Source organism: Chrysemys picta, chromosome 19 (assembly GCF_011386835.1).
Source record: "Chrysemys picta bellii isolate R12L10 chromosome 19, ASM1138683v2, whole genome shotgun sequence".
Taxonomy (NCBI): domain Eukaryota; kingdom Metazoa; phylum Chordata; order Testudines; family Emydidae; genus Chrysemys; species Chrysemys picta.
Genome location: NC_088809.1, coordinates 9,705,716 through 9,730,403, shown reverse-complemented (window position 1 = coordinate 9,730,403; position 24,688 = coordinate 9,705,716). Strand labels below are relative to the sequence as shown.

At 46.9% G+C, this 24,688-nt stretch overlaps 1 protein-coding gene across 2 annotated transcripts; it reads right to left on the bottom strand.

Moving 5' to 3' along the window:
- Positions 1–1,376: 1,376 nt before the first annotated feature.
- On the bottom strand, positions 1,377–24,054 carry TNFAIP1 (TNF alpha induced protein 1). Of its 2 annotated transcripts, none has more exons than XM_065573335.1 (7): positions 23,810–24,054; positions 16,928–17,267; positions 13,692–13,861; positions 12,414–12,503; positions 12,265–12,317; positions 9,099–9,294; positions 1,377–7,970 (listed from the first exon to the last, which is right to left on the bottom strand). In XM_065573335.1, the coding sequence occupies exons 2-7, from the start codon at positions 17,139–17,141 to the stop codon at positions 7,752–7,754; spliced, it is 942 nt and encodes a 313-aa protein (XP_065429407.1). In that variant the 5' UTR covers positions 17,142–17,267; positions 23,810–24,054; the 3' UTR covers positions 1,377–7,751. The 2 variants fall into 2 exon arrangements, with proteins under 2 accessions (XP_065429407.1, XP_008177084.1); XM_008178862.4 differs by lacking the exon at positions 23,810–24,054 and adding an exon at positions 18,126–19,268.
- Between the last annotated feature and the right edge of the window lie 634 nt (positions 24,055–24,688).

Below are 24,688 nucleotides of genomic sequence, written 5' to 3'. Positions count from 1 at the left end.
GAAATTAGGAATCTGTGCAGCAGGACCATCTCTGAACGTGGACAGGGCCTAGCACAATGGGGCCAAATCTGTTAAGGTCTCTAGTTATTACCAGAACGTGCATACTATATCATGCCTACTTACCTCCTCATTGGAGACAACTGGCTACACTATACAATATTCAGGAGAATGGAAGAGTCTTAAGGGAAGCATGTAGAAAGGACAATGTTGGGAGCAACTTGATCTGGACTGCATAGTGGAGCAGAGCCTGTGACAGATGGAAACCCTATTAGCATAGGCAGAAGAGGAAACAAACAGCAGCTTCCCAATCGGTGTGGCAAATTACACAACTCTATGGAAGCTTGGTGATGACAAAGTAGATGTAGAGGAGTAACACACATCCCCCACTCACGAGGAACAACAGCCCCATCTACCAAGTGGAAAAGTGGGCCACAGGAGCAGGTAGTGGACAGAGAGCATGAATTCTTACAGTGCTTCATGCCATCATGCTCTTGAGTTTTATAACGTCCAAGGCCGCCTCGTAAAACTGGGTAGAAGCTGCCAAAACATGGATGAGTAAGTTCTCCATGAGGACTATGGGAACCAATGGTAGTTTGTGGCTGAGGTTGGAACCAATGGCACAGTAGTGGTAGGGAGAGTCTGAAATTGTAGCAAACCCAGACTGCTGGCATTAGAAGGAAAGGAAGAACAAAACAGTTGAAGTGAGAAAAGGCTCCTTCCTATACCCACCACACTAAATAGATTAGAAATCTCAACTAGGTGGCTATACATATACACATACACACACACACACACACACACACAGGTGCCAACAGCAAAGGAGGCAGCTACATTAAGCTGCTAGGCGAATGAATACATGCCCAAGAAGGTTAAGACAGCTGCCAAAAAGGATGCACAATTCTAGACATTCTCAGTGCAAGTTAAAGTAGTAACTGTGAAAAATCTCACTTGTTTCACCCTTTGTTGAAAAGAACCACCGAATTGCTGATCAGCTAGAGATTATAAATTGTTACCGTGAAGATGAAAAGTACTGAAACCCATACAGATAAAAACATAGCCATATCAGCCCAGAAAAATCATAACATGGTGATGTAGGGAAATATCTAAGGTGTCCTTATAAGAAGGCAGGCTGCACACAAATAGGGAGAAGATCATCTGCTGGACACACTAGTCTAGCCTGTATTTGAAAGGGGATGCACTTAATCAAATGGGTGAAAGGTAAGCAGTCTTAACGGGGCACAGCCACACAACCTATGGATCAAGAATGGTCATTACATGTCTGTGGTGCAATGTATGAGCTAGAATTGTGTATTCTGGGTTTACACAAGCCAGTTCGAAAAAAATCTCTAACATCAATGAAAATTCACATGAGCCACTTAAAATATAACAGTTTATTAAAAATTAGTGATTCATTTCCACTCAATGCACGGCAGAAAGTCAGAGGAAAATACTGTATTATTGGTTAATAAGTTTACTCCATCAACTTATTTCCCTTGCAAGACTTGAGATTTAGAATCCAGAACAAAATGAAAGCTCCTGTGGTCAGAAAGCAGCTTGTTCACAGAATGTCAGTTAAATTATGAACAGTCACCATAATTTGATGTCTCTGGTAAAAACAATTACAGTAGTCCAAGGTGCTTTATAAACATTAATGAATTAAGCCTCAAGACCCCTCTGAGGTAGGGAGTGTCTCACCCCGATTTTCACTGAGGAGGAAAATGAGGCTCACTGAGGTTAAGTGACTTGTCTGAGGTCACACAGCGAGTCAGTGGCAGATGCTGGGATTAGAGCCCAGGTCTCCAAGTCTCTCAGTAAAACCTCTGTTTTCCCAATAGAAGGGGTTTGGCATGCCATTTGGTTATACAGAAGACTTTTTTTTTTTTTTTAATGCAAAGGATTGTCAGAAAACATGATTCAGTTTTGGATTGTTTGGTCAGAAGCACCAAACTTACTCTGGTTTCTGGGTGTTTGAAGACCAGAACAAGCATTTTCTACGCCAGCCAGAATGCAGCTCTCAGAAATAGCACAGTGTCAGTCACTCCCGTGCCTCACCGGTCCGGATTATTTATTTATTTGTCATCATTTAGTACAAGAGAAAAAGTCAGCGAAATGGAACGTTACCATGGGATAAATGCCTCCCATTCTGAAGCTTAAATGTCAAGGCGAAGGTTAAACATTTAGTTTGTCTCGGCATTTATCAAACAGTAGGAGACGGCTACCCTGCAACGCTATCCCAACTGATGTTATCACCTAATTAAAACTGATATTAAAGTGCTGCTTAATATAAGACATTCGTTTGGAAAGCTCCAAGCCCCCTTCCCTGTAGAAAGGAGGCGGGTATTTGCAATTCATTAGGACCCCATTTCAGAGAATGCAGCTTTCCCAGCACAGACGCCATATAAACAGTCCCCTGTCAAAAGGGTCATGTGCAGATGTCAGTTAAGATTTCCCATTCATCCCCTTAAGTCTATCATCATAATCTGAATGCATAAAGTTCACTTAAACACAAGTGTGCAGACGATAGCAGGGCTTCAAAAAGACTGCACCAGCTAATGATTGCTTGCTGGTGTAGTTAAAATTCACGCGCTGCAAATGAGGAAAAGAGGTTTTCTTTTCTTTTCCTCCAAAAGGCTATTTTAGGTAGTCACAGGCACCTCAATAGAATGCAAACGTAGGTGATTATGGTCTTTGTAGGAAGTTATTACAGATCTCTTAACACGCAGCTGTGAATGCCATAAATTAAAAATCTACGCTGTCGTAATGAGGGGGATCATAATACGTGCTATTTAAAAACAGCAGAGAAAATATTCTCAGCAAGAATGGCTGCTTTGTCAACCCTGCAAAGGGGATTTTACTATAAATAAGCAAAGATTGTGCTTAGAACAATGACTATTTCAAAGCTGATACTTCCTTCACAATGATACTTGTTCTCAATTATATAAATGTCAAAAATGTAACCTAGGGTTCAACAACATCTAAGCAATTTACATCCTTTAAGTAAATAAAGAATGGTTAAAATGATAATACAGAGCACAAGTTACATCAAAACTACTACTATTAAATATAAGCAGAATCTAGGTAGTCATACTGTACAATCAACATGTCATGGTTTAGGTGCAATAAAAGAACATTCAATTAACATTCTGTATTGAAATATGCAGAAATCTTTTTTTAAAAATCATTAGAACGTTCAACCCTTTTGGTCAAAAAAAAAAAAAGTTTCCAATGATTTAATATGGTAACAATGAAACTGCCCATTCCTGCATTTGGATTTGTGAGACTATGTAAAACTGTCCAATGAGGTAATCACACCGGCCAGAAAAACCTAGTATGTTCTATGCTCTATATAGATACAGTACTGTCTTACTTAGCAAGTCTAATACTACAATCATTTAACACTGTGAAGATTTGTTTATTAGCACAGGGTCCATACCTTTCTCTACAAATGCTGAGGATCTCCTGACATTCTCCCACCCTGGGTCTATCCCTGGGGCGGGTGCACCACTGCTTGTAACAATGGGAGTGCTAGTTTTGACCAGCCACAGCCATTTTAACCTGTCCCTAATCATGCCCTGAACAGCTCTGATTGCTTTCATTAGTTTCCCAGAAAAAAAGGCGTAAATCATCCCCAGAGTCCCTGGATTCACAGAACTCGTATTTCAGAAGTTATAGTATGGGGAAATTGACGTTTTTTAAAATAACCAGAAATCAGAGATCTCAAAAGCCTTAGTCAAAACAAATCTCAGCAGCTGTATTTCTGCTGGCGTGCTGTCAAAACCATCTGAAAAACAAAACATCACAGAAAGCAATAAAAAGCAGGTTATTGATTTTTATAGTGTTTTAAAGAGGCCTTTCAGAAAAAGGCAGGTGCGGTTGCATTACTGTGGCAACACTCACTGCTGGATGTGAGGAGAATTAAGAGATCACTTTCCACATGCAGGAGGCATGGCCAGACAACAAGGATACAGAATCTGTGGCAACTAATGCTCTGTAAAGAGGCACATACAATCTTGTTTTTAAAAGACAAAAACCTAATCGAGACCGATCCCCTATTTTTTCCCAAAGATCTATTCCCTCCAAAATACCCAACCGGCCCCATGCATGTTACAGCTTCACGCTGTGAATTGAAAGACTTTGCAGGAAAATAATCCCATGGGATTTTGCTTTTAAATTTGCATACGAGTGGAGTGCTGTGAAAAGAGCGCCAGCCTGTTGGTCTTGAAGATTGAAGTCTCCCATTTATCTAAAGAACAGGTACAGAATGGGCAGTGGTATAGCATACTTACCACAATGCTCTCCCCATCTACCTTACACCTGGTGTGGAAGGGGCAAAGGGGAATTCGGTCTCCATGGTCCTCTCCCTCCTTGGTCATTCTGCCAACAAGTCATTTGTTGCCAATTGTGGTGGAAGTGTTATGATGTGGAGCCCTGGCTACCAAGAACTAGACTGAGACCCCTCAATTAATATCAAATACATGCCACTAAACAGCCATCAGAGGGTAACAGCTTGTGGTCACAACTAGAGCGGGGCAAAGTTTTTGGGTGAATAGAAATTATGTCAAAAAAATACACGGGGGAGGGCTCTGAAACTATTAGTGAATTTGGGTCACAAATTGTTTGTTTTTTTTGGCCAAAACTAACAAAAAAAACCCATTTGGAAATATCAAAATGTTTTGAAGCGCTGCTTTGAAATAACATTCCAAATGTTTTGTTTGACCCAAACAATAGTTTTTCATTTTGTTGAGAAAACACAAAAAGATTCCATCTTGGTTTGAAATAATTTTTTTTCCAGATTTTTTGTTTCAGTCACCAAACAAAGAAGAAAAAATATCATTTGCTCAGCTCTAATTAGAGGTGATCTGGATTTGAGCTGGGTGACCTAGAGATGAAAGATCTTATGACCAAGATTTTCAAACACGATTAATGACTTTGCATGCCCAGCCTGAGACCCTTAAAGGGAACTGATCTGCAGAATGCGCTGACCAACCAGCCTCTAAAAATCAAGCTCATTTAAGAGGTCTCAAGTTGGGCACCCAAAATAATTAGGCCAATTCTTCAAATGTGACTATATTTTTCCCCATTACCAAAGTTTATGCATTTTATCTGCCAATTAATAAATAAAACAATTTACAATCTTACTCAGTTTATAGCTTAAATACATCTAGGGAAATAAAATATACTTAACACTGTAACCTGAAAGCATTATTTGTTAACCACCACATTCCATGGGTCATTTTATGACTTTTCAAAGAAAAAGCTCTATGTAGCTGAAGTATTCAAAATCTTTTGTCTAACCAGACTGCTGTAGATTGGGATCTTTGTCTTGAGACAGGGAGAACACTAAATGCGCTGAGTAGCTCGGGTTTTTAAATGGTTTATTATGCTGGGAGGCTAGGCCAGTCTAGCATCCAAACCTAATTTCTCTCCCCGTAGACTACTCTGAAGGCAATAAAACCTCCACACCTGCTGCAGCCTATTCACATATTTTAAAAGGCCTCGGAAACAATCCGTATTTTTTCTTTGAGACGGTAAGTCAGCCAGTTTGATCATTAACAAAGGGTCAAACCCTGAGAAATTGGAGCTTACTTGCTTGAACTGGAACTTGCTCGGATTTGGCCCCAAAACATCATTTCTAAATTGAGACCTTGTCTACATGTGGGACAAGCCCCAACTCGGTGACTAGCAACCAGTGTAGCTGCACCACTGCTGATGCCTAAGCGTAAGCCGGGGCAGGCTGTGGTTTGCACCTATTACGAGCAGAGGTGAGTCTCAGTCAGACGAATTGGTACAAACCCAGACATGCCCTTGTCTATGCTTTGCACTCAGCCCCCGTCCAGTTACATCAGGATATTCCCAAGCAGTGATTCTCACCCCCGTCCCCACACACTGAGCCCAAATTCTCCTATGAATAGAAAAAATAAATAATTTCTCATGAAAGCAATGGAAAGTGAAGCTCAGAAAAATCCTACCATCCAGCATCGCCGGGCAAGCAACAAGCCAGTCTAGACGAGTGGCAATTAATTGCTGGCTGCTAGACAAACTGCTGCCCTGCATTAAAACAATCCTAGATGCAATAATGAACCGGGGCACACAGCTAATTGCGCATTATATAGTCATCTCCCGTGTGCAGTAGGGCTGCCTCTCCCTCCCCCAAACAACCACCAAACATTGAGATCGGAGGCCAGTTCTTATCTGAAGCCTAAAGTTGGCTGCCTTGGTTAGTCAGCGAACCCAGATGTTTGAAGTGCCAGCTGGGGTCACCAGTTGTCCTCAAGGGGGAGAGAGAGACAGGAAAACTTTGGGCCTGATTTTCAGGTGCGCTGAACACCTGCAGCTCCCACTGGTTTCAGCTGGAGTTGTGGGGGCTCAGAACTTCAGAAAAATCAAGCCCTTAAGTTTTCATCTGGGCTACCAAATAAGTTGGGACCATCATGTTCTCTCACTGGATAGTCACGTTTAAGATCAAAGCTCAAGTACAAAAAACCCTAAGTCCAAAGAGAGTTGACACTATAGTACCAAGAAGGGAGGGGTACACACTTGACACGTCAGCTCTCGTTTTTTAAATATAGGTTTAAAAAACCATTTGAATCACAAAAGATTTTTTTAAAAACATAATTATAAAAAAATGTCAGCTGAAGAAACGGTTTAAAATATAAAAAGTCCCTTTCCCGGGGCTGTGCAGAGATAGAGCTCCACTCTATAACAAGGTGCAATGGCCACTATCCCTCCACTCCCACCTCCTGGCCTCAGAGGGGACTTAGAACAGAAACACATGGACAACTCCAACTGTGAGAGAGTGAATGCGCTAAGAAGCTTTCTTTGGTCTACACTTTAGTTATTTTCCCCTCAATCACCCTGTTTTTTTCCTAGCTTGAGGAAAGAGGACACCAAGCAGTGCTTAGGGGCCCTCTTGATCTAGTGACTAATTCTAGAGAGATTCCCTCAATTCCTCAGGATCTATTAACACAGGGTTCCCACCCCACCCAAAGCCCCAGAGGGTAGGGGTCCCACTATGCCTATGATTTCACCAGGGCTCTGTTTTCTTGTAAGCTTCACCATACCCACACCCTCACCTTTAGGATTTTTTTTTCTTAATAATCACACTCTCTAAATTTCCCCCATTTGGACCATTTGTTAGCTTGAGTCCTAAAAACTTGGTTTAAAGTGAGACAGGCTAAGCAGTTACAGCACTAAGGGTGATCCTTGCACAAAAGGGGAAACGCCCTCTCTCATGTCATGGGAATCTAACTACTTGCTCCAGAAGGGAAGAGTAGCTTGGCCAGCGAGAGGTAGCGTTTGCTAAACGTGCTAGTGTTCGAATCCCACGGGGCATCCTTTGTAACAGAATTTAAAAACTAAGCAATTCCAGGGCACGCAGCTCTTACGGTGTCTCTGGCAATGGGTTTTCAAACAGAAACATCCTCAAATGGAAAAATACATCGCTTCTCACAAGACAGACAATGCCTGGTGGCTGCAACCTATATCAGAACAAATGAGCTCCACAGACAGGTCCTTGGGATCCCCGCCCATCTGCGGCACATGAAGAACTGCATGGTACACAAGTAAATGTCACAATGACTCTAAAAGCCTCTGGCCTTAAGTGTTGCCTTTGGTTTGCACGCCCAGATGCCGAACGGCTTCTCTAGAAAGCACTGAAACCATTTGAGGATCAATCCCCTGCTTCCCGGACTAACTCCGCTTATTCATTAAGCTCTATGAACAAAGCAAACCGTTTGTCCTCTGCCAGCAGGCTAGTGGCCAAGCTGCCGGTCGTCATAAGTGCTGTATCTCTTCACGTGGATGCGGCGCACTCGGTCGCGCAGTTCAAAGCCCTCATCGTCCTCGCTGTGAGACGCCTGGCTTCGGTTCCGGCTCGTCGCCTCCAGCAGGGAGTTGTCAGGTACACGTGGAGTTTCATAAAGTAAAACGTTTAGTGTCTCCTCGTAGATACGCGCTTCGGGGAACTCAACCTAGGGAAGAGACAGCATGCTTTTTCCTGATGCAGACTGGGTAACAAGACAGGAGCCCCTCTACTGCTTATTGGTGAAGGAATTTCAAATGCAAATGCACATGAGGATGGATGTAAAGGCAGAAGAGACCTGTGAGATAATCTCATCGCATCCCCCAGGGTACGATTTTACTTTACGTTCTCTAGTGCTTTCACTAGCCTAGGTTTTGATGTCCCAACTCTTGGGCCATCTGCCACTTCTCTTGGGAGACTCCTGCAGAATCTACCACATCTCATTGTCAGGATGTCATTTCTGATACTGAACTGCAAAGTCTGATCTCATTCTAGTCTCACCGGCACACGTGTAAATCAGAAGTACCTCTGTTGAGGCAAGGGGAATTACTCTAGATTTATCACGTTGTAATTAACAACAAAGCAACACATTTTTTTCTTTAAACAGTTAATATTCAGCCCAAATTGAAATTCCCTCTCTCAATCTTTCCTCCTTATTTATTCCTTCCACTGACCTAACCATATTTTGCTCTTCTCTGGATTCTGTTCAATCTGCCAGCATCTTTTGGATACTGATATGCCCAGGACAGAATGCAGCTTGCTAGCCAAGTGTTTTCCAAGCAGTGGGTCCCGACCCACCCGTGAGTCACAGGAAAGGTTTAAGTGGGTCACACATGCCCCAGAGGCAGTCCCTCCCTCCCATGCTCTCGCTTCCCCTGGGCAGTGGCATCGGGAGCAGGATCTGGACAGCAGTAGCACGGAAGAAGTAGCTTGAGTCAGTGAGCAGACAGATGGCAGCCTGGTAGACATCGCAGCCTGGCTGAGGCTGCAGATAGGCGGGGCTGGGAGAGAGGTTGAGACAGTTGGAGAGAGAAAGAGAGCAAGGATAATGCAGACAAAAGGCAATTGGGTGGGCCACTAGTAAAAAGTTGGGGAACCACTGTGCTAGCCAATGAGTGGCCCCCGTCTTTTGGATTTCATTGGCCATCAACGGCACTCAGTCAGCAAGTTGAGGCCACTCTTGACCATACCTTCTCCTACTGACCTGGTCCAAGTCTCAGAGATCTCACGTGGCTGTGCAAAGCGCTACCAACTTTGTTACTTAACCACAAGACCCAAGGAGGACAATTCCCAGTACCTTGGTTTGTTTCTTTTCCGTGGCGTACACTATCGAGGTGCAACAGACCTCAGCGAGCTTCCGCCCCTGTCCGTAGAAAGACCAGCAGCAGATTTCGTCCCCTATAACATCCTTAATGAAGAGGACTCGGCCGTTGAAGCGGAGAGAAAGTTTATCGAACAGTTCGATGTTCTTCAGTAAGTTATCGTCCGAGTTACTGAAACACAGCAGCAAAGGCAGTGAAAAGGTCTTTGTGGTTTAGCAGGATACAGGAAATGCTCCTTTAGAGGTCAAATGGTGTAATTAATATAATGGTAGCAGTTTCCTATGTCATTATAGCAACAATCTAAACCTACATCCTGACTAACGCCGGAGCGGATTAAATCATAGGCGTACTATGGTTCTATTTAGCATGGCAATAGGAAATGACCCCAGAGAGCCAACGCAAGGCTCAGCAGAACGTGTCCAAGCGTGAGTAGAACTGTCCTCCTTGTACCTAGAATGATACAGGGCACATTTTTCAAAAGCATCTAAGTGACGTAACTGCTCTTGAAAACTTTTACCCACTGTATCGCGTAATTATATTTGAGTTTAATAAAGATGTCACGTGATCCTGAGCCAATCTTAGTAATGATGTCATGTAATGCACATTGTAAGGCGTGTAAACAACATGGTCAAACTCTAAAAGACAGGCCCCTACTACTCTGGCATTAACTTCGGCCCAGTTCAGCCAAACGTATGTAACCCACTCGGAGCGGTGCTCTGTCCCCCTCATGAATGGCTTGGCCACACCGAGGTTGATGAGCCTGCGGCAGCCTTGGCTAACAGACCTGGTCTTTTAGCTCAGGCAGTCAAGACTCATGCTTTTGGGTCCAGATCCCCAGATTCAATCCAGATGCTGGTGCCTCACCCCGTGGTATTCCACGAGGGCCACATCCACACTACAAACCTATATTGGTATAACTACGTCGCTCAGAAGTGTGAAAAGTCCACACCCCTGAGCAACAGTTATACAGACTTAACCCTCTGTGTAAAGAGCGCTATGTTGACCGGAGAGCTTCTCCGGTCAACCTAGCTACCGCCTCCCAGGGAGGTGGATTAACTACGCCTATGGGAGAAGCTGTCCTGTTGGCACAGTAACGTTTTCACTAGAGCACTACAGCACTGGTGCAGTACTGTACGTGAAGAGAAACCCTAGTAGCCCTGCTAAGGCCAGTGGGACTAGCTGTGAAGTGAGGCACTCCCCATGAGAAGGGTGGCAGACGCAGGCTCTAAGGCAGTGAATATTTGCTTTAGAGGCCTGAGAAACATTTGCGATCAAAACTGAGGACAGGTGGAATAGCGTAGGCCAAAGGCTTCCGCTCTCTGGGGCGCGAGACCGATTGGCCCCGTATCCTAGAAGTGTCGAAGTTCAGCGTTTAGTATTGGTTGGATGTCTTGGTCTGGCATTCAGCTAATGGTCTTCAGACATACTGTGGCAAAACCAAGCCACTGCATCATCCCAGCCCAAACTAACTTGGGCAAACTTCAGAGGCCTCCAAACCTGGAGGGGGAGGGAGAGGTAGCCAGGCGAGAAAAAGAGCTGTAGAAGCAACATAGTAAAATGGACAACCCTTAAAACCCTAGAAAAATCATACTTTGTGCTTATGCAGCACCTTGGAGATTCTTCTGTAGGTATTTTTCATGATGATGGGTAATTGTCACCATTTTATAGGTGGGGAAATAGAGGCTTTAAGTGTTTTGCCAAGGTAACAGAGCAAGTGGCAGAGCTGGAAAAAGAACCCAGGAGTCCTGGCTCCTAAAACATTCTGTCACATTGTCTCCTTACTGATACAGTAAATGAGCAAGCGATCTTTACTGATGAGGATTGGGAAGAATTGGCAGAGCGGGGAAGAATATTTTTTATCCTGATAAGATATAGTGTCTATAAAGAGAGGCCTCATACTGCTGCCATCAAGGCATAAAAAGCCACGCAAAAGGAGTAATTAGAAGCTCAAGTTAACTGATTTCAGAGTAGCAGCCGTGTTAGTCTGTATCCGTAAAAAGAACAGGAGTACTTGTGGCACCTTAGAGACTAACACATTTATTAGAGCATAAGCTTTCGTGGACTACAGCCCACTTCTTCGGATGCACACCAAGTTAACTGAGCCGTCCTTGCGTACGGCTCCAGGCTTCTGTCGCTCCCATCAGTGCCTCTCCGACTTCAGATCCCTTCTCACTAATATGCTATTTTGTCCTTAGCGCAGCATCATCACTGGATAATAAAGGGAAGCATGACCAGGAGCGCCGCGGAAAACACAGACCCCAGCTGGATGATGGATGTGCCGCTCTCTAGCATTCCCTAGTGGCCACCTGCAGTTACACGTTTGTTAGACGCTGTCTCTCTGGCAGACAAACAGCACACATGTCTAGAGACCCAAGAAGGTTGACAAAACCTCCATGACCGTGTCTCAGAACGAACAGACAAATGGCTAAAATTCTGTGCGTGCCCCGCCCTTAGGGCTGGCTGTGTTGCTTCAAGCTCCTGATCTGGGAAAACCAAGAGCCACTTTGGCAGTGGTGTGGCACTGAAGGCGGGGGGGTGTCACAAGAGTTACACCACAGAACCCAAACCACACACTGTTTCTTCCCTCAGTGACACACCAGGAGAGCAACTATCCTTAATGCTAGAGCCGTACAGGGGCAGTTCCTGCTCTGATATGTTTTACATCTCTGCCTTTTACATCTCCGACTATGTAATTAATTGATTTCAAAAGGGGTGGGGCTGGAATAACTAGGGGTGTTATAGGTCAGGACCGAGGTGGGTTAGCAGGGCTGCACGGGAGCTAAGGAATCGAACGGCAGAGGAAGATACAGGTCACAACTGCATTAGCATTGCAGCATGGGGGTGGAAGTTTACCCTGCATTGCCTTACTCTACCTGGCTTCAGCCAGTGTTAGTAGTAGTCATGCTTCTCTGAGCACTTTGAGAGACAGCCACCTCCACCTCCACCACCCACACGCGGAGCTCTAACAGGCTGCATTCCCCCTGCAACCCAAGGAGCCTGATCATCCTCTGTCAATCAAGAGTAACTGCACTCAGGTGCACGGAGAAACACTCCTGGAAGAGGAGAATCAGGTCCTTGCACACCCAGCCCCAGTAGCTTACGAGGAACTTTTACCCTCCGCGTGGAACACTCAAGACATACCTGGTGTAGGAATATTTGTTGTTGCTCCTGTTATAAAGCAACTTGACAACAGGCTGTGAGGAGAGAAAAGAACAAAGGCAGGGCAGGTGAGTGGTGTACTGTAAAGAGGTTGGCAGAAATGCAGTGAGTGGTGATGGAAAAGCAGTTACTTTCATGGAGGATTCGATGAGCCTCTCTTCTTCCTTTGGAGACGTGATGATGGGGATGTTACAGACGGGCTCGTACGAGTCTTTCTTGTCCTGGTTCAAATAAAATAAGAGACATAATTAACGTGGGCCCTGTTCCCCAGCCCTCCAATGCAGAGAAAGAGCACGACGTTGCTATAGTAACCCCACCATATTACCGTGATCTGCAACCCAGAAATACAGCAGAGATGTTCCTTAGCCCCAAAAGGCCGTGACAATTGAAACATTCGGATGCAAATGGATGTCATTCCTACCTATGGCAACGACTCCGAGCCTGCTGTGGGTTTGTGTTCGGGGGCTGTGATGTTCTAGCCCCTTTGACAAAAGGGGGCAGGGGAAAATGCTTGGCCCGGTTTTATCAACTGCCCAGGGTAGATCAGTCATCACGAATCACACATTTGCTGGAGAGAAATGCACCTCGCTGAAATGGACCCAAACCCTTTGTTGTACAAGCAACAAGCTATTGCTTGCAGCAGACTAACTCCAGCTTCCTTATACAACGAGCTATAGCTCCAACTACTGGTTTCTTGAGTAGAAAATATATTAAAAAAAAGTCAAAATCTATTGTCTATCTACTTACATGGCCCCTTTACAGTAGTATCAGAGCATCTCACAATCTTTAATTCTCTCAACACCCCTAGGGGGCAGGGAAATGCCACTATCTCCAGTTTACAGAATAGAGGCCCAGAGAAGCTGTGACTTGCCCAAGGTCACACGGAGTTTATGGCACGGCAAGGACTTGAACTCAGGTCTCCCAAGTCGCAGGCTCTAAACACTGGACCATCCTGCCTCTCTTTAGGCTGCAATAGCACCTTATTCCCGAAGTGCTTCACAAGCCACGTACACACTCAGCACGGCTAGACTTCCGCCCCCTCTAGGGTGGAAGTAAGGAGCAAATAGTGGGATTAGCTGGGGATATTTTGCCCTAGTTATCATTCCAAATCCCTTCTCTAACAAGAAGCATCACAGAACACTTAGTGTCCAGGCAGAGCAGAGAACAACCTGGTTTTAAGCTCATATCCAAAAGAGCAAGAGGTATGTCTCTCAGTTTATCTGCCTTGCAAAGAGACCCAGATTGGGACCAAAACTGATTTTAGATATTTCAGACCTGATATCAGCCATCCCCTGGAGTTGCACCAGTACCTCATTTAAATACAAGCATTTTTAAAGCACATACAATGGAAGGTAGATCCCCAATAATTTTTAGAAATGAAAAAACCTCAGGCTGCTGTCACATCTTACCTGGAGAGCTGCCTGGCACATATCTACTAAGCCCTGAATTAGGTAATATTTCGCTTCTGCCATCAGCTCTTTGATCTCCTGCCTGTTTTTTGGAAGCGCAATAGTGTCGTCTCGGAGGTAATTTAAAATCACACCAAAGTGTTTCCCACAACGGTCTATGAGGATCCACCCTGAAAGACAAACACCACAACATTTGAGTGCTGCGTCGCACCAAGGGAGGCAAGCAGCAGCTCAACAAGGAGGCAAAACGTAGAATCTTGTGCAACAGCTCTCAGGCCTCATCTGTGGATAATCCATTTTCCGAGTGTCTCTTGCAATGGCGCTTGACCAAATTCCCAAGGTAGTCAGTGGGAGTCTTTTTTGACTTCAGGGGAGCTAGATCTGGCCCACAGAAGAGAAACTGACAGAGGAATTGCTCTTCTCAATGGTCCAACTGCCAACCTCCCAAAAGGAAAAAGATTCCATGCAGATTCCAAAGCCTAATAAGACCTAGATGAAAGAATCTGAAAACACTCAGGTTTTCACTAAGAGGGACAAAAAAAAAAACCCCCGTAAGAATCCTAGTGCATTGTTTTCTAGTGCACTGATCAATCCACACACTTTCATCCCAGAACTGTTTTCTGTGCCTCGTCTTCTCCACATTAGATTCCAATCAACTGGGGGCATGGATCCATTTAAATATTATGGGAAGTTACCAATTGGCACTATTACAGTAGTTCTGTTTAACTGACTGTTTAGGCAGTTAGATCTTAGAAAAATGCTTATTGTTAAACGTGGGGCAATTTTTTTAAGACGCTCAGCGCTATACCAGAGAAGTTGGTTCTTACTGCCTTCATGTCTGAGTGATTTCTGTTGCCTAGAGGTTGAGGGGGCAAACAGAAACATTGCATGGTGCCCGAACAGTACAGCCACGTGAAATGCAGTGAACCCTGAAACCCAAACTCCAAAATAATAGTCGTGAGAGTGAGTTTGGGGTGGGAAGGCTTTTCGGGAGTCCTATTGGATTTTTTTTTTTAAGTTGTTGGAATGGATTTTGTGATTTTTAACTTTTGCGCCTAGAGAACATGATACGCTCAAACATGAATATATATATATCAAGATCTAGGTGTTCAGCAATAAGAGAGATCTATTGGACTGGTGTAATAACAAATATTTTAAAGCAATTAAATATTCTTCAAGTGTTTACAACAAATATGCATAATTCAATAATAAAAGCTAAGTGAAAATACATGACTCTTCCCTTAACCCTCTACAAAGGATGGGTAGACTCCTGCCAATGTACATTGCCGTGCAGAGAAGCAGATGCAGTATTGCCAGGCAGCTTAGTACTAAGAAAGTATCAGAACAACTAGAGGTGACTTGCCAAAAGCGTTTGCAAATTCTAAATGGATTTGAGTCTAAGTTCTGCACACCACCTGCTGGCATTTGGCAGAGGTTTCACCAGTCCTCTTTCCCAGTTCTTGAGAGAGAAATCAAAGCAGCATTCCACAGATGCCAAGATATAGAACAGGCCAGTGAAACTAGTGAGGGAAAGGCCATTCTGTATATGCAGGGAGAAATGCAGGAAAGCCACTGAACAGGAAAAAACTCAGCACAGGTGCCTCATTCGTTGTGGAGAAGGATGTAGAACTTGCCATCAAACAACGCTCGCGTAGGCTGCAAACAGCAGCAGGAAGCATCCGCCTGAACTGTCTTACGTAGCAGGCGTTCTAATGTGGAGTTAACATGCAAAGAGGGCAAGAATTTGCAATGAGTCAATATCTTACATTAACAGGGGATGAACAACAATAACACCACTTTGGATATCTACGGTGTCTTCCATACCTGGATCTCACAGAGCTTTACAAACATTAGCAGATTCACGTCCCTGCACACTTAGGGTGGTATCACTCTCCCCTTTTCAGATCTGGTCTAACACACTAAAGATATGCTATCACAGCAATTTAGTTAAACTGAGTATTTGACAGGCACACTACACTGATATATGCCAGCTTCACACCAAAGTACAATATCCATACACAAAGCTGAACTGAGTTAGTTTAAACCTGGTGCAATATCGCCCCTTTAGTTTAACCAGTGCAATGAGCAATATGAAATACCAAGAGGTTAAGCGACTTTCCCAAAGTCACAATAAATACATGGCACAGCAGGGACTAGAATCCAAATCCCCACATTCCCAAGCCCACACTCTCAACACCCAAGATCGTTCTTCCCTGGGATGTGCAAATAGATTTTTTTCCTGCTTTTGCTTATATTTGTATTGAGCGAGTGTATCTAGAGGGCCCCAATCAGGGACATATTCTCTCTCTCTCAGCATAATTCCACAACTCTATTGAGCCCACATTTTTTCTGCTCCTAAACATGTAGTTTGGCCTAGCCCATTGCTAGGTGGCATGTGAAAGCATTCATGGCCACTGCTCATACGGATGCTCTTCCTTGTTCTCCTATTTAAATTAAGCTGCCGAGTTAAACTCGTTTAGACTGTAATCTTTTTTATTATCCATGTGCACAGTACAATGTGGCCCTGACTGCGGCCTTTAAATGCTACCTCAATTCAATTATATGAATATCAGAATCAACAAGTAGCACATGCCACGGAGACCAAAAAACAGCACCTGGGTTTGGCAACACGGGTCAGAGCTTAAAACAATAAAAAGTGCTGCCACTTGTCTGCCCCCCTACCCACAAATCAATTGATGCCTCTACACAAGATCATACGAGTGCCAACCCACACGCATATGTTCAGTCCTGACAGCAGCGTAAGCCATCCACATACCAGCTGCGACAGAAGTAGAACGACTGATTCCTTGTTCCAACTAATGTTGGTAATGAAGGGGGAAGTTTACTCTCCTTGGTGCCTTTGAAAAGAAATCTCCGCCTATATCCCATGCATTGACAGAGTCTTAGGACAGGTCTTCACTACCCGCCGGATCGGTGGGTAGTGATCCATCTATCGGGGGTCGATTTATCGCGTCTAGTGTAAAATTGATCCCCGATCGCGCTCCCTGTCGACTCCGGAACTCCAGCTCGCGAGAGACGGAAGCAGAGTCGACAGGGGAGTGGCAGCGGTCAATTCGCCACCGTCCTCACGGCCAGGTAAGTCGACCTAAGATACGCTGACTTCAGCTACGCTATTTGTGTAGCTGAAGTTGCATATCTTAGGTTGACCCCCCCCGCTAGTGTAGACCTGGGTCTAGTCTCAGACACGCATGCGGCTCCTGTCGGTGCTCCCTTACCTTCCTTGTCAGTCAGCACTTCCATCCTGCCACTGAACATGGCCTTCAGCATGGTGTCGTGCCTGGTCAGCACCTGCACTGTGGTATAGTACAAGGAGCCCCCAACGTTGAGCCGCACATACTTGTTGCCCAGGCTACCCTCTTTGAAGCTGCAGGTTTTGGGCTTGGCTCCTGAAGATCGGCAGATGGTGGTCAGGCACGTGTCCCCAGACATCTCCTTCTGCAAGTAGATGACGACTCTGCAGAGGGTTGGCTTGATGGATTCCGCCGTGGTTGGGGAGGGGTCACGAATTGCCAGATGGGGAGGGCAGGGTAGGAATGGTCATAAGTCGCTCAAGTCCTGGGTGGAATTAGAAACAAGGAGAAGAGGATGAGATCAAGGAGGAAGCCTAGAATTACCGTCCGCAATGAAACATGCAGCCTGCATCAAAGAAGGGAAGGGACTGTTAAGAGGATACAGTCTCTAACCCTGAGGTTCCCACGTCAAAGCTAGCCTAGGTGGATTGTTACCAACACCTAGCCGCTGGGTAGCTTCTGCAACGGAGTTCTGAGGGAATCTTCATCGGTTTTTATTAGCCAAGCTCTACAGTTTTTGACCGAACTCAGTGTTGGTCTGGCACTGTTACTGTTCTCACTGAAGACAATAACAACTCCCATTGATTTCAATGGGAGCAGAACTAGGGCACTTTTAAAAATCCCACCTAAGATGTTTAAAAGAAAGGGGAAAAAGGAGGACGGGGATAAACAGACAGAATTTGGACTTTATTTTAGTAGCCAGCCAGGAACATTGCTGGTCTTAATGTATGTTTATAAACCACTTTGATAAGAAAGGCAAGGTATTATTAGCAGACATAACTGAAAGGCTGAATGAAGGACTGAAATAGGGAAACTATAGAACAATTCTCTGAGTTTCAACGTCAAGGTTTGAGTGCATGCCTAATTACAAATGTGTCGGGAAATGAGCTCTTTCCTCACAACAAAGTCATGAGAAAATAATCAGGCCTGGCGTTCGGTATGTGTTTAACAAAGGAGCCTGTGCCAAAAAAAATTTGGTTTTGAGTCTCTTTTCAATACGAGACAAAACTCTGCAGCTTATTTCAAATGATCAATTGAAAATAACGGCGCTTCCACCCCATTTAGCCAAATAAAGCTTTTCTGGACTTTGCAAAGCTTAGCCATCAATCAAACCTGAACTCACTGGGAAATACTGCAGTCTGAACGTATCCGTGCAGTGGCAGGAACTCTGCTCTCCCTCAGCTTCCCAGAAGGATATTACACGTCTTGCTCAGACCTGATCCTACACAATAGGAGAGTTTCCTGCACTTCCGCTAGCTGAAATAACAGCTTGTAGATCTTCTCTTTTAATTGGAAATCTGTACAGCAGCTGTGGCAGTCTCCGTTTTCAATGATTACAATTAAACCCAGTAATCACTGTTTGGGCCGTTCCATTTTTCCATCCATACTCCATTTCTTGGTACATCCTTACACAGACATAGTTGTTCCTGCTGCATCCTAGCAGGTAGGGTAGCTGATGCTGTATTAGAGTTCTACTATGGAGAAAACTGTTTGGGATCTGTTTGCTGGAACATCCCTTACTGATGAGTGCAGATGAGAAACTAAGCTAACCTGTCACTAATCCAGTCTGAGCTCCACCCTTGCCTCTGCTCACCTCTCTCATCCCAACACAAGGTAAACAAGAAATAGAACCAAAAGAATAAAAGCAAAGATAGGCCAATTCTAACATGTCAGATCCAAAATCCTCTAACTGGAAACATTTGAATTTAGATTTCATGGGGACTGCACTGCGTTCAGCTGAACCCAGGAGCAATTGCACTTTGCTCCCAGTGCTTAAATCTTTTTTCCTTCCCTCCCACTATGCCATAGTCTACTTATCTGTCCATTCCGGATTGCAAGCTCCTCCTTGTCATCTCACTTCTCTGTAGCATCAGTGGCCTTGTACAAATAACTTGCTATCCAATAGTATCGTTCTTTACCACCATACAGACAGCATGAAAGAGCTAAGCATCAATCTGGTATAGAAAAACCTCTTGATAGCTACAGACGGCATCTTAATGGTAACAGATTTGAAGGACTCCTGACTTTACAGGCATAGAAGAATGCTCTGATAGCATCATTTCCCATTTTGATTGCTGTATCTGAGTAATCACTACAGGCGGGCTCTATTAATCCACAGGGAGTAGGAAGCAAACTCTGTAGCTTGCAAGGACACAGCAAATTCCACAAAGCATTTTTTAGGCCAAAGCCGGTCAGTCAGGTTATAACTGGCTCTAATTGGCACTCCTATCCGCTGTCAACATTCTTAACCTTGAGCCGAACAGTCCTAGAAAACAAAGCAGAAGTTCTTTTCTCCCTCTGAACAAAACAAAGTTGCTTCCTAGCTGATCACATTAACCAAGCATCCCAGAGATCACTATGAATCACAGGCAATCACACATCTCAATTGTTGATCTACAGGCGATTAATCACTCTAGGCTGTGACCACCAAGACCTGGTTGCGTGAGTACTGTCACACGGCAAGACCACTGAACAAAATAATACCTTTCATTTCTCTAGGATCTTTTATCAAGGTCACTTAAGAAGTCTGTCATAGGAATGGGATGGGAATAAAGCCCAGGTCTCCCATCTTATTTCAGATACCCTGACCTGTGCTTTTGCTGCTATATAATCCATCCTCAATTATTTCAGTGCTTTGTATTTCTTATCTTGGGGGGAAAAAATCAGTTAATTCAGGTTTATTTTTGTTTACCGGCATTCGCACTTGTAGGTTTAAGTCGCTGAAGGGAAATCTACTGATTTAAAATCAATTGGCTTCATTTGGATTTTTTTTTTAATCAATTAAAGTACTCCTAGGTTTTTACATAAAGTTTGTTTTTACAAAATTTAATTTTCAAGCCCAGTTAATGTAGGGAGTGTCCCTTTAAATAAAAACACCTTTAAAGACCTTCAGACAGAGTGATGATAAAGGTTTTGAAAAGGACAGAATTCAAGTGTCTGATCCTGCAATGAGTGGCACATCTCCACACCCAGTCAGAGTCCCATGAACCCTACCTGGGTCTTCCTGACTGCATGTCATTGCAGAATCAGGGTCTCAGTTAGTACTATTATTTTTCCCAACGAAGCAGAGAGTAGAGTAAAATGGGGAAATCCTGTTTGCCAACCAGTCAAGCCACATAAGAGCAAATACCATTGATTTAACATGTTAATAGAGACGTAGGCTAGGAGACTTCACCCATACTCAGCAAGGAAACCCTCAATTACTGTCTTTACTGTAAGAGGAAAAGTTTGTTATTCTGTCCTTCTTTCCTGCCTTGTGAGGGAGGAGAGAGGCAAGATTGTACACACAATAATACAACATTTCGTAGCTCACACCAGGAAATTGTTCCAGTTAAGAAATCCCAGTCCACATCATAAACAGCTCAAGAGAAGCATTCAAACAGCATCATTTGCAAACTAAGCATTATAAAGGACACTCCCCGTCTCTTGGTCCAGCCCAGTAGGCAGCTGGAAGATAGAGACAAACTGGTGTATTAGTTTTCACTTGTATTACAATAGCACCTAGAGAGGCTCTAGCAGACATCAGGACTCCATTGTGATAGGCCCTGTACAAACACGTAACAAGAGAGAGCACCTCCGCCAAAGAGTTTACAATCTAAATAGACAACAAACACCACCACTATGCTCTTACATAGCGCCTTTCATCAGATCTCAAAGCGCTTTACAAAGGAGGGGGAGATAATATCTTTAATTGGACCAATTTCTGCTGGTGAAAGAGACAAGCTTTCAAGCGATGATGGAGATCAGTATCGTTATCTCCATTTTACACAGTGGGAAAACTACCCACAGGAAAGAGAAGTAACTTGTCCAAAGTCAGTGGCAGAGCCAGGAACTGAAACCAGATCTCCTATTCGTATTAAGAATTTATTTGTAGGAAAGAATACTTATTGGCAGGCAGCGCGGCCCAGTCAATAGAGCACTGGACTGGAACTCAGGAGACTGGCCTTCAATTCCTGGCTCTACCATAGACCTACTGGCTGACCTTATGCAAGTCATTTTCACCTCCGTGCCTCAGTTTCCCCATCTGTAAAGTGTGGATAATGCTGCTGACCTCCTTTGTAAAGCATGTTGAGATCTCTGGATGAAATGCACTGTATAAGCGCTAGGTAGTACTGCTAGTAATAGTTTGACCAGAGAATGAAATCAGTACATTGTTGGAGAGAGTTCTGCTGGGTACTGCTGACAATATTTAACAGTACGTTTCAGCAACTACTTTATTGCATATTCGTAGGGTGGCAAAAGAGAGACCTTTCCCCAGGTTTGGCTACAGATTGCAGAGAAAATCATGACTGAACAATCAGGAATTTATCTGCAAGGTAAGAGGTGTGGGGAGAGTTAAAAGGGAATCTAAGAATTCCCTGCTCTAAATAAAAAGAGAGAGAGCACTTTCCGTCTTCAGGGCATCCTCAGAACCCCCATGAGAAGTACCCGCTGCAGGTGGCCTGCTTTATAGAGAAATAAAATATTTCTGTTTATGGGTGCCTCTGTGCTTTTACATTTACAAACACTAGGTCACCCTCACTATACCCCTTGGGGGTAGGGAACGCAAAAAATTCTTAGCCCCACTTCACAGGTGGAGAGAACCACGGCCCTGGCCCCAACGAGCTAACTGTTCGGTAGGACACATCCCCTGAAAACACTGTAAAACTCTTTGGGGAAGGGACCATCGTTTTTGTTCCAGGTGTTTACTGTTTAGCACCACGGGGCCCTGGTCCAGGAGTGGGACTCCTAGCCACTACTGCAATACAGCTAATGAACAACAATGACAAACAATGAGGGGAAGCGGGGAGAACAGTTGCCAACTCTCATGAAGTTACCATAAGTCTCACCGTACTTAGCATGTTCCTTAACACACTTTGTGAAGCACTTGGAAATCAAAAGTGCTACTGATGAAAAGTGCTAGATAAAAGATTGGCGTTGTACTTTTTAAAGCCCCGGCTCCGGGAATGAAACAACACAAGAATCTCGGCACATCCAACTTCCATTCCCCTCCCCCCTTTTCCCCCCATTACAACGGGAAGGCTGGAAACGGGAACCTGAAAGGCTCCAACGTAGGAAAGCAAATAAAAAGAACCCAACATTTAATATTAAGTCCCATTAATGTTTGGCCAATCTCATTAATCCTTTTGGCCAGACTAATGATATTGGCGTGCTTGGGGCTGGCAATATTGGCTACAAAACCATCACGCGGACGGATGCTTCAGTTAGTTACGTATATTCCTTGAGGGTACATACAAAGGGGATAGGGGTTGGTGCATGCCCCCCCACCCCAGCCCCAGGGCATTTTTTAAATTAAATTAATGGAGATATCCCATCTCCTAGAACTGGAAGGGACCTTGAAAGGTCATCGAGTCCAGCCCCCTGCCTTCACTAGCAGGACCAAGTACTGATTTTGCCCCAGATCCCTAAGTGGCCCCCTCAAGGATTGAACTCACAACCCTGGGTTTAGCAGGCCAATGCTCAAACCACTGAGCTATCCCTCCCCCCGGCTCCTCGCTCGCTCCCCCCGCCCTAGCCCCAGGGCATTTACCCGGCTCCTCGCTTCCCCCCCACCCCGCACCCCCAGCCCCAGGGCATTTACCCGGCTCCTCGCTTCCCCCCCACCCCGCACCCCCAGCCCCAGGGCATTTACCCGGCTCCTCGCTCCCCCCCCCCCGCGCCCCTAGCCCCAGGGCATTTATCCGGCTCCTCGCTCCCCCCCCCCATCCCCAGGGCATTTACCCGGCTCCTCGCTCACTCCCCCCGCCCTAGCCCCAGGGAATTTACCCGGCTCCTCACTCCCCCCAGCCCCAGGGCATTGACCCGGCTCCTCGCTCCCCCCCCCCAGCCCCCGGGCATTGACCCGGCTCCTCGCTCCCCCGCGCCCCCAGCCCCAGGGCATTTACCCAGCTCCTCGCTCCCCCCCCCCAGCCCCAGGGCATTTACCCGGCTCCTCGCTCGCTCCCCCCGCCCCAGCCCCAGGGCATTTACCCAGCTCCTCGCTCCCCCCCCCCCAGCCCCAGGGCATTTACCCAGCTCCTCGCTCCCCCCCCCCCAGCCCCAGGGCATTTACCCAGCTCCTCGCTCGCTCCCCCCGCCCTAGCCCCAGGGAATTTACCCAGCTCCTCGCTCCCCCGCGCCCCTAGCCCCAGGGCATTTACCCAGCTCCTCGCTCCCCCCCCCCAGCCCCAGGGCATTTACCCGGCTCCTCGCTCGCTCCCCCCGCCCTAGCCCCAGGGAATTTACCCGGCTCCTCGCTCCCCCCCCCCCCGCGGCCCCAGGGCATTGACCCGGCTCCTCGCTTCCCCCCTCCCCAGCCCCAGGGCATTGACCCGGCTCCTCGCTCCCCCCCCCCCCCAGCCCCAGGGCATTGACCCGGCTCCTCGCTCCCCCCCCCCCCGCGGCCCCAGGGCATTTACCCGACTCCTCGCTCCCCCCCCACGCCCCCAGCCCCAGGGCATTTACCCGACTCCTCGCTCCCCCCCCCCAGCCCCAGGGCATTGACCCGGCTCCTCGCCCCCCCCCCCAGCCCCAGGGCATTGACCCGGCTCCTCGCCCCCCCCCCGCGCCCCCAGGGCATTGACCCGGCTCCTCGCCCCCCCCCCCCCCCGCGCCCCCAGGGCATTGACCCGGCTCCTCGCCCCCCCCCCCCCCCCCGCGCCCCCAGGGCATTGACCCGGCTCCTCGCCCCCCCCCCGCGCCCCCAGGGCATTGACCCGGCTCCTCGCCCCCCCCGCGCCCCCAGGGCATTGACCCGGCTCCTCGCCCCCCCCCCCCTCGCGCCCCCAGCCCCAGGGCATTTACCCGGCTCCCCCCGGGGGTACTTACCCGGCCGTGGGACCGTCGCGCTCTGGGGGCTGCCAGCGACGCTGCCTCACAGACACCGCTCCAGGAGGCCCCAGGCCCAAATCTCAGCCCTGCTCAGGGCACCGCCTCCAACCGCAGCTTCCCCGGCCTGGGCTGGGCCGAGCTCCTCCCGCCCCCACAGCCGGGACCCGCGGCCCGGGACCGCTCCCTGCAGCTGGGACTACGGGCGCCAGCATGCACCGGGACCGCCTGCCCTTAAAGACTACAGCCCCCAGCATGCAACGGGCCACCGTCGCCTAGGGACTATAGCCCCCAGCATGCACCGGGCCACCATCCTCTAAGGACTACAGCCCCCAGCATGCACCGGGACCGCCTGCCCTTAAAGACTACAGCCCCCAGCATGCAACTGGGCCACTATGTCTTAACTTAATGATTTACAGACCCCAGCATGCAACGCCCCCCGAGCCCGGTGGCGCCGGTGGTCCCGCCCCACCCGGACACCGCTCCCCAGGCTTGGCCAATGGTTGCAAAGTGCGTTGAGAATGGGACGTGTCCGGGTGAGGGGCTCGGGGGGCTGCACACAGCCCAGGATACAGCAGCGGCAGCCCCTTGTACTGACCCCCGCTCCCAGCATGCCGAGGGGCGCCTCCCATTTCTTCCCTGGGCTGCCTGGAGCCGCCCCTTTGGGGGAGGGGGAGGTGCTGCCCACTCGGGGCGGGGGGGTGTAACCCGTCACGGAACAACGTCCCGACGCACGGGGCTCGCTCCGGAGCGCTGGCCCGCGGGCAGCTGGGCTGGGTGGGGCAGGGGCGAGACGGGCAGTGCCTGGTGCAGGATGAGCCCCCGGGCTGAGCACCACAAACCTCCCGGCTGCAGCGCCTCCCCCCGCCCCGTGCCATG

Coding starts and splice junctions, on each gene's coding strand:
- TNFAIP1 (XM_065573335.1), bottom strand. CDS start 17,141: ATGTCTGGGGACACGTGCCTGACCACCATCTGCCGATCTTCAGGAGCC. Junction 12,504..13,691: donor TGTGCCAGGCAGCTCTCCAG/GTAAGATGTGAC, acceptor TATTTGAACCAG/GACAAGAAAGACTCGTACGA. Junction 12,318..12,413: donor TCATCGAATCCTCCATGAAA/GTAACTGCTTTT, acceptor CTCTCCTCACAG/CCTGTTGTCAAGTTGCTTTA.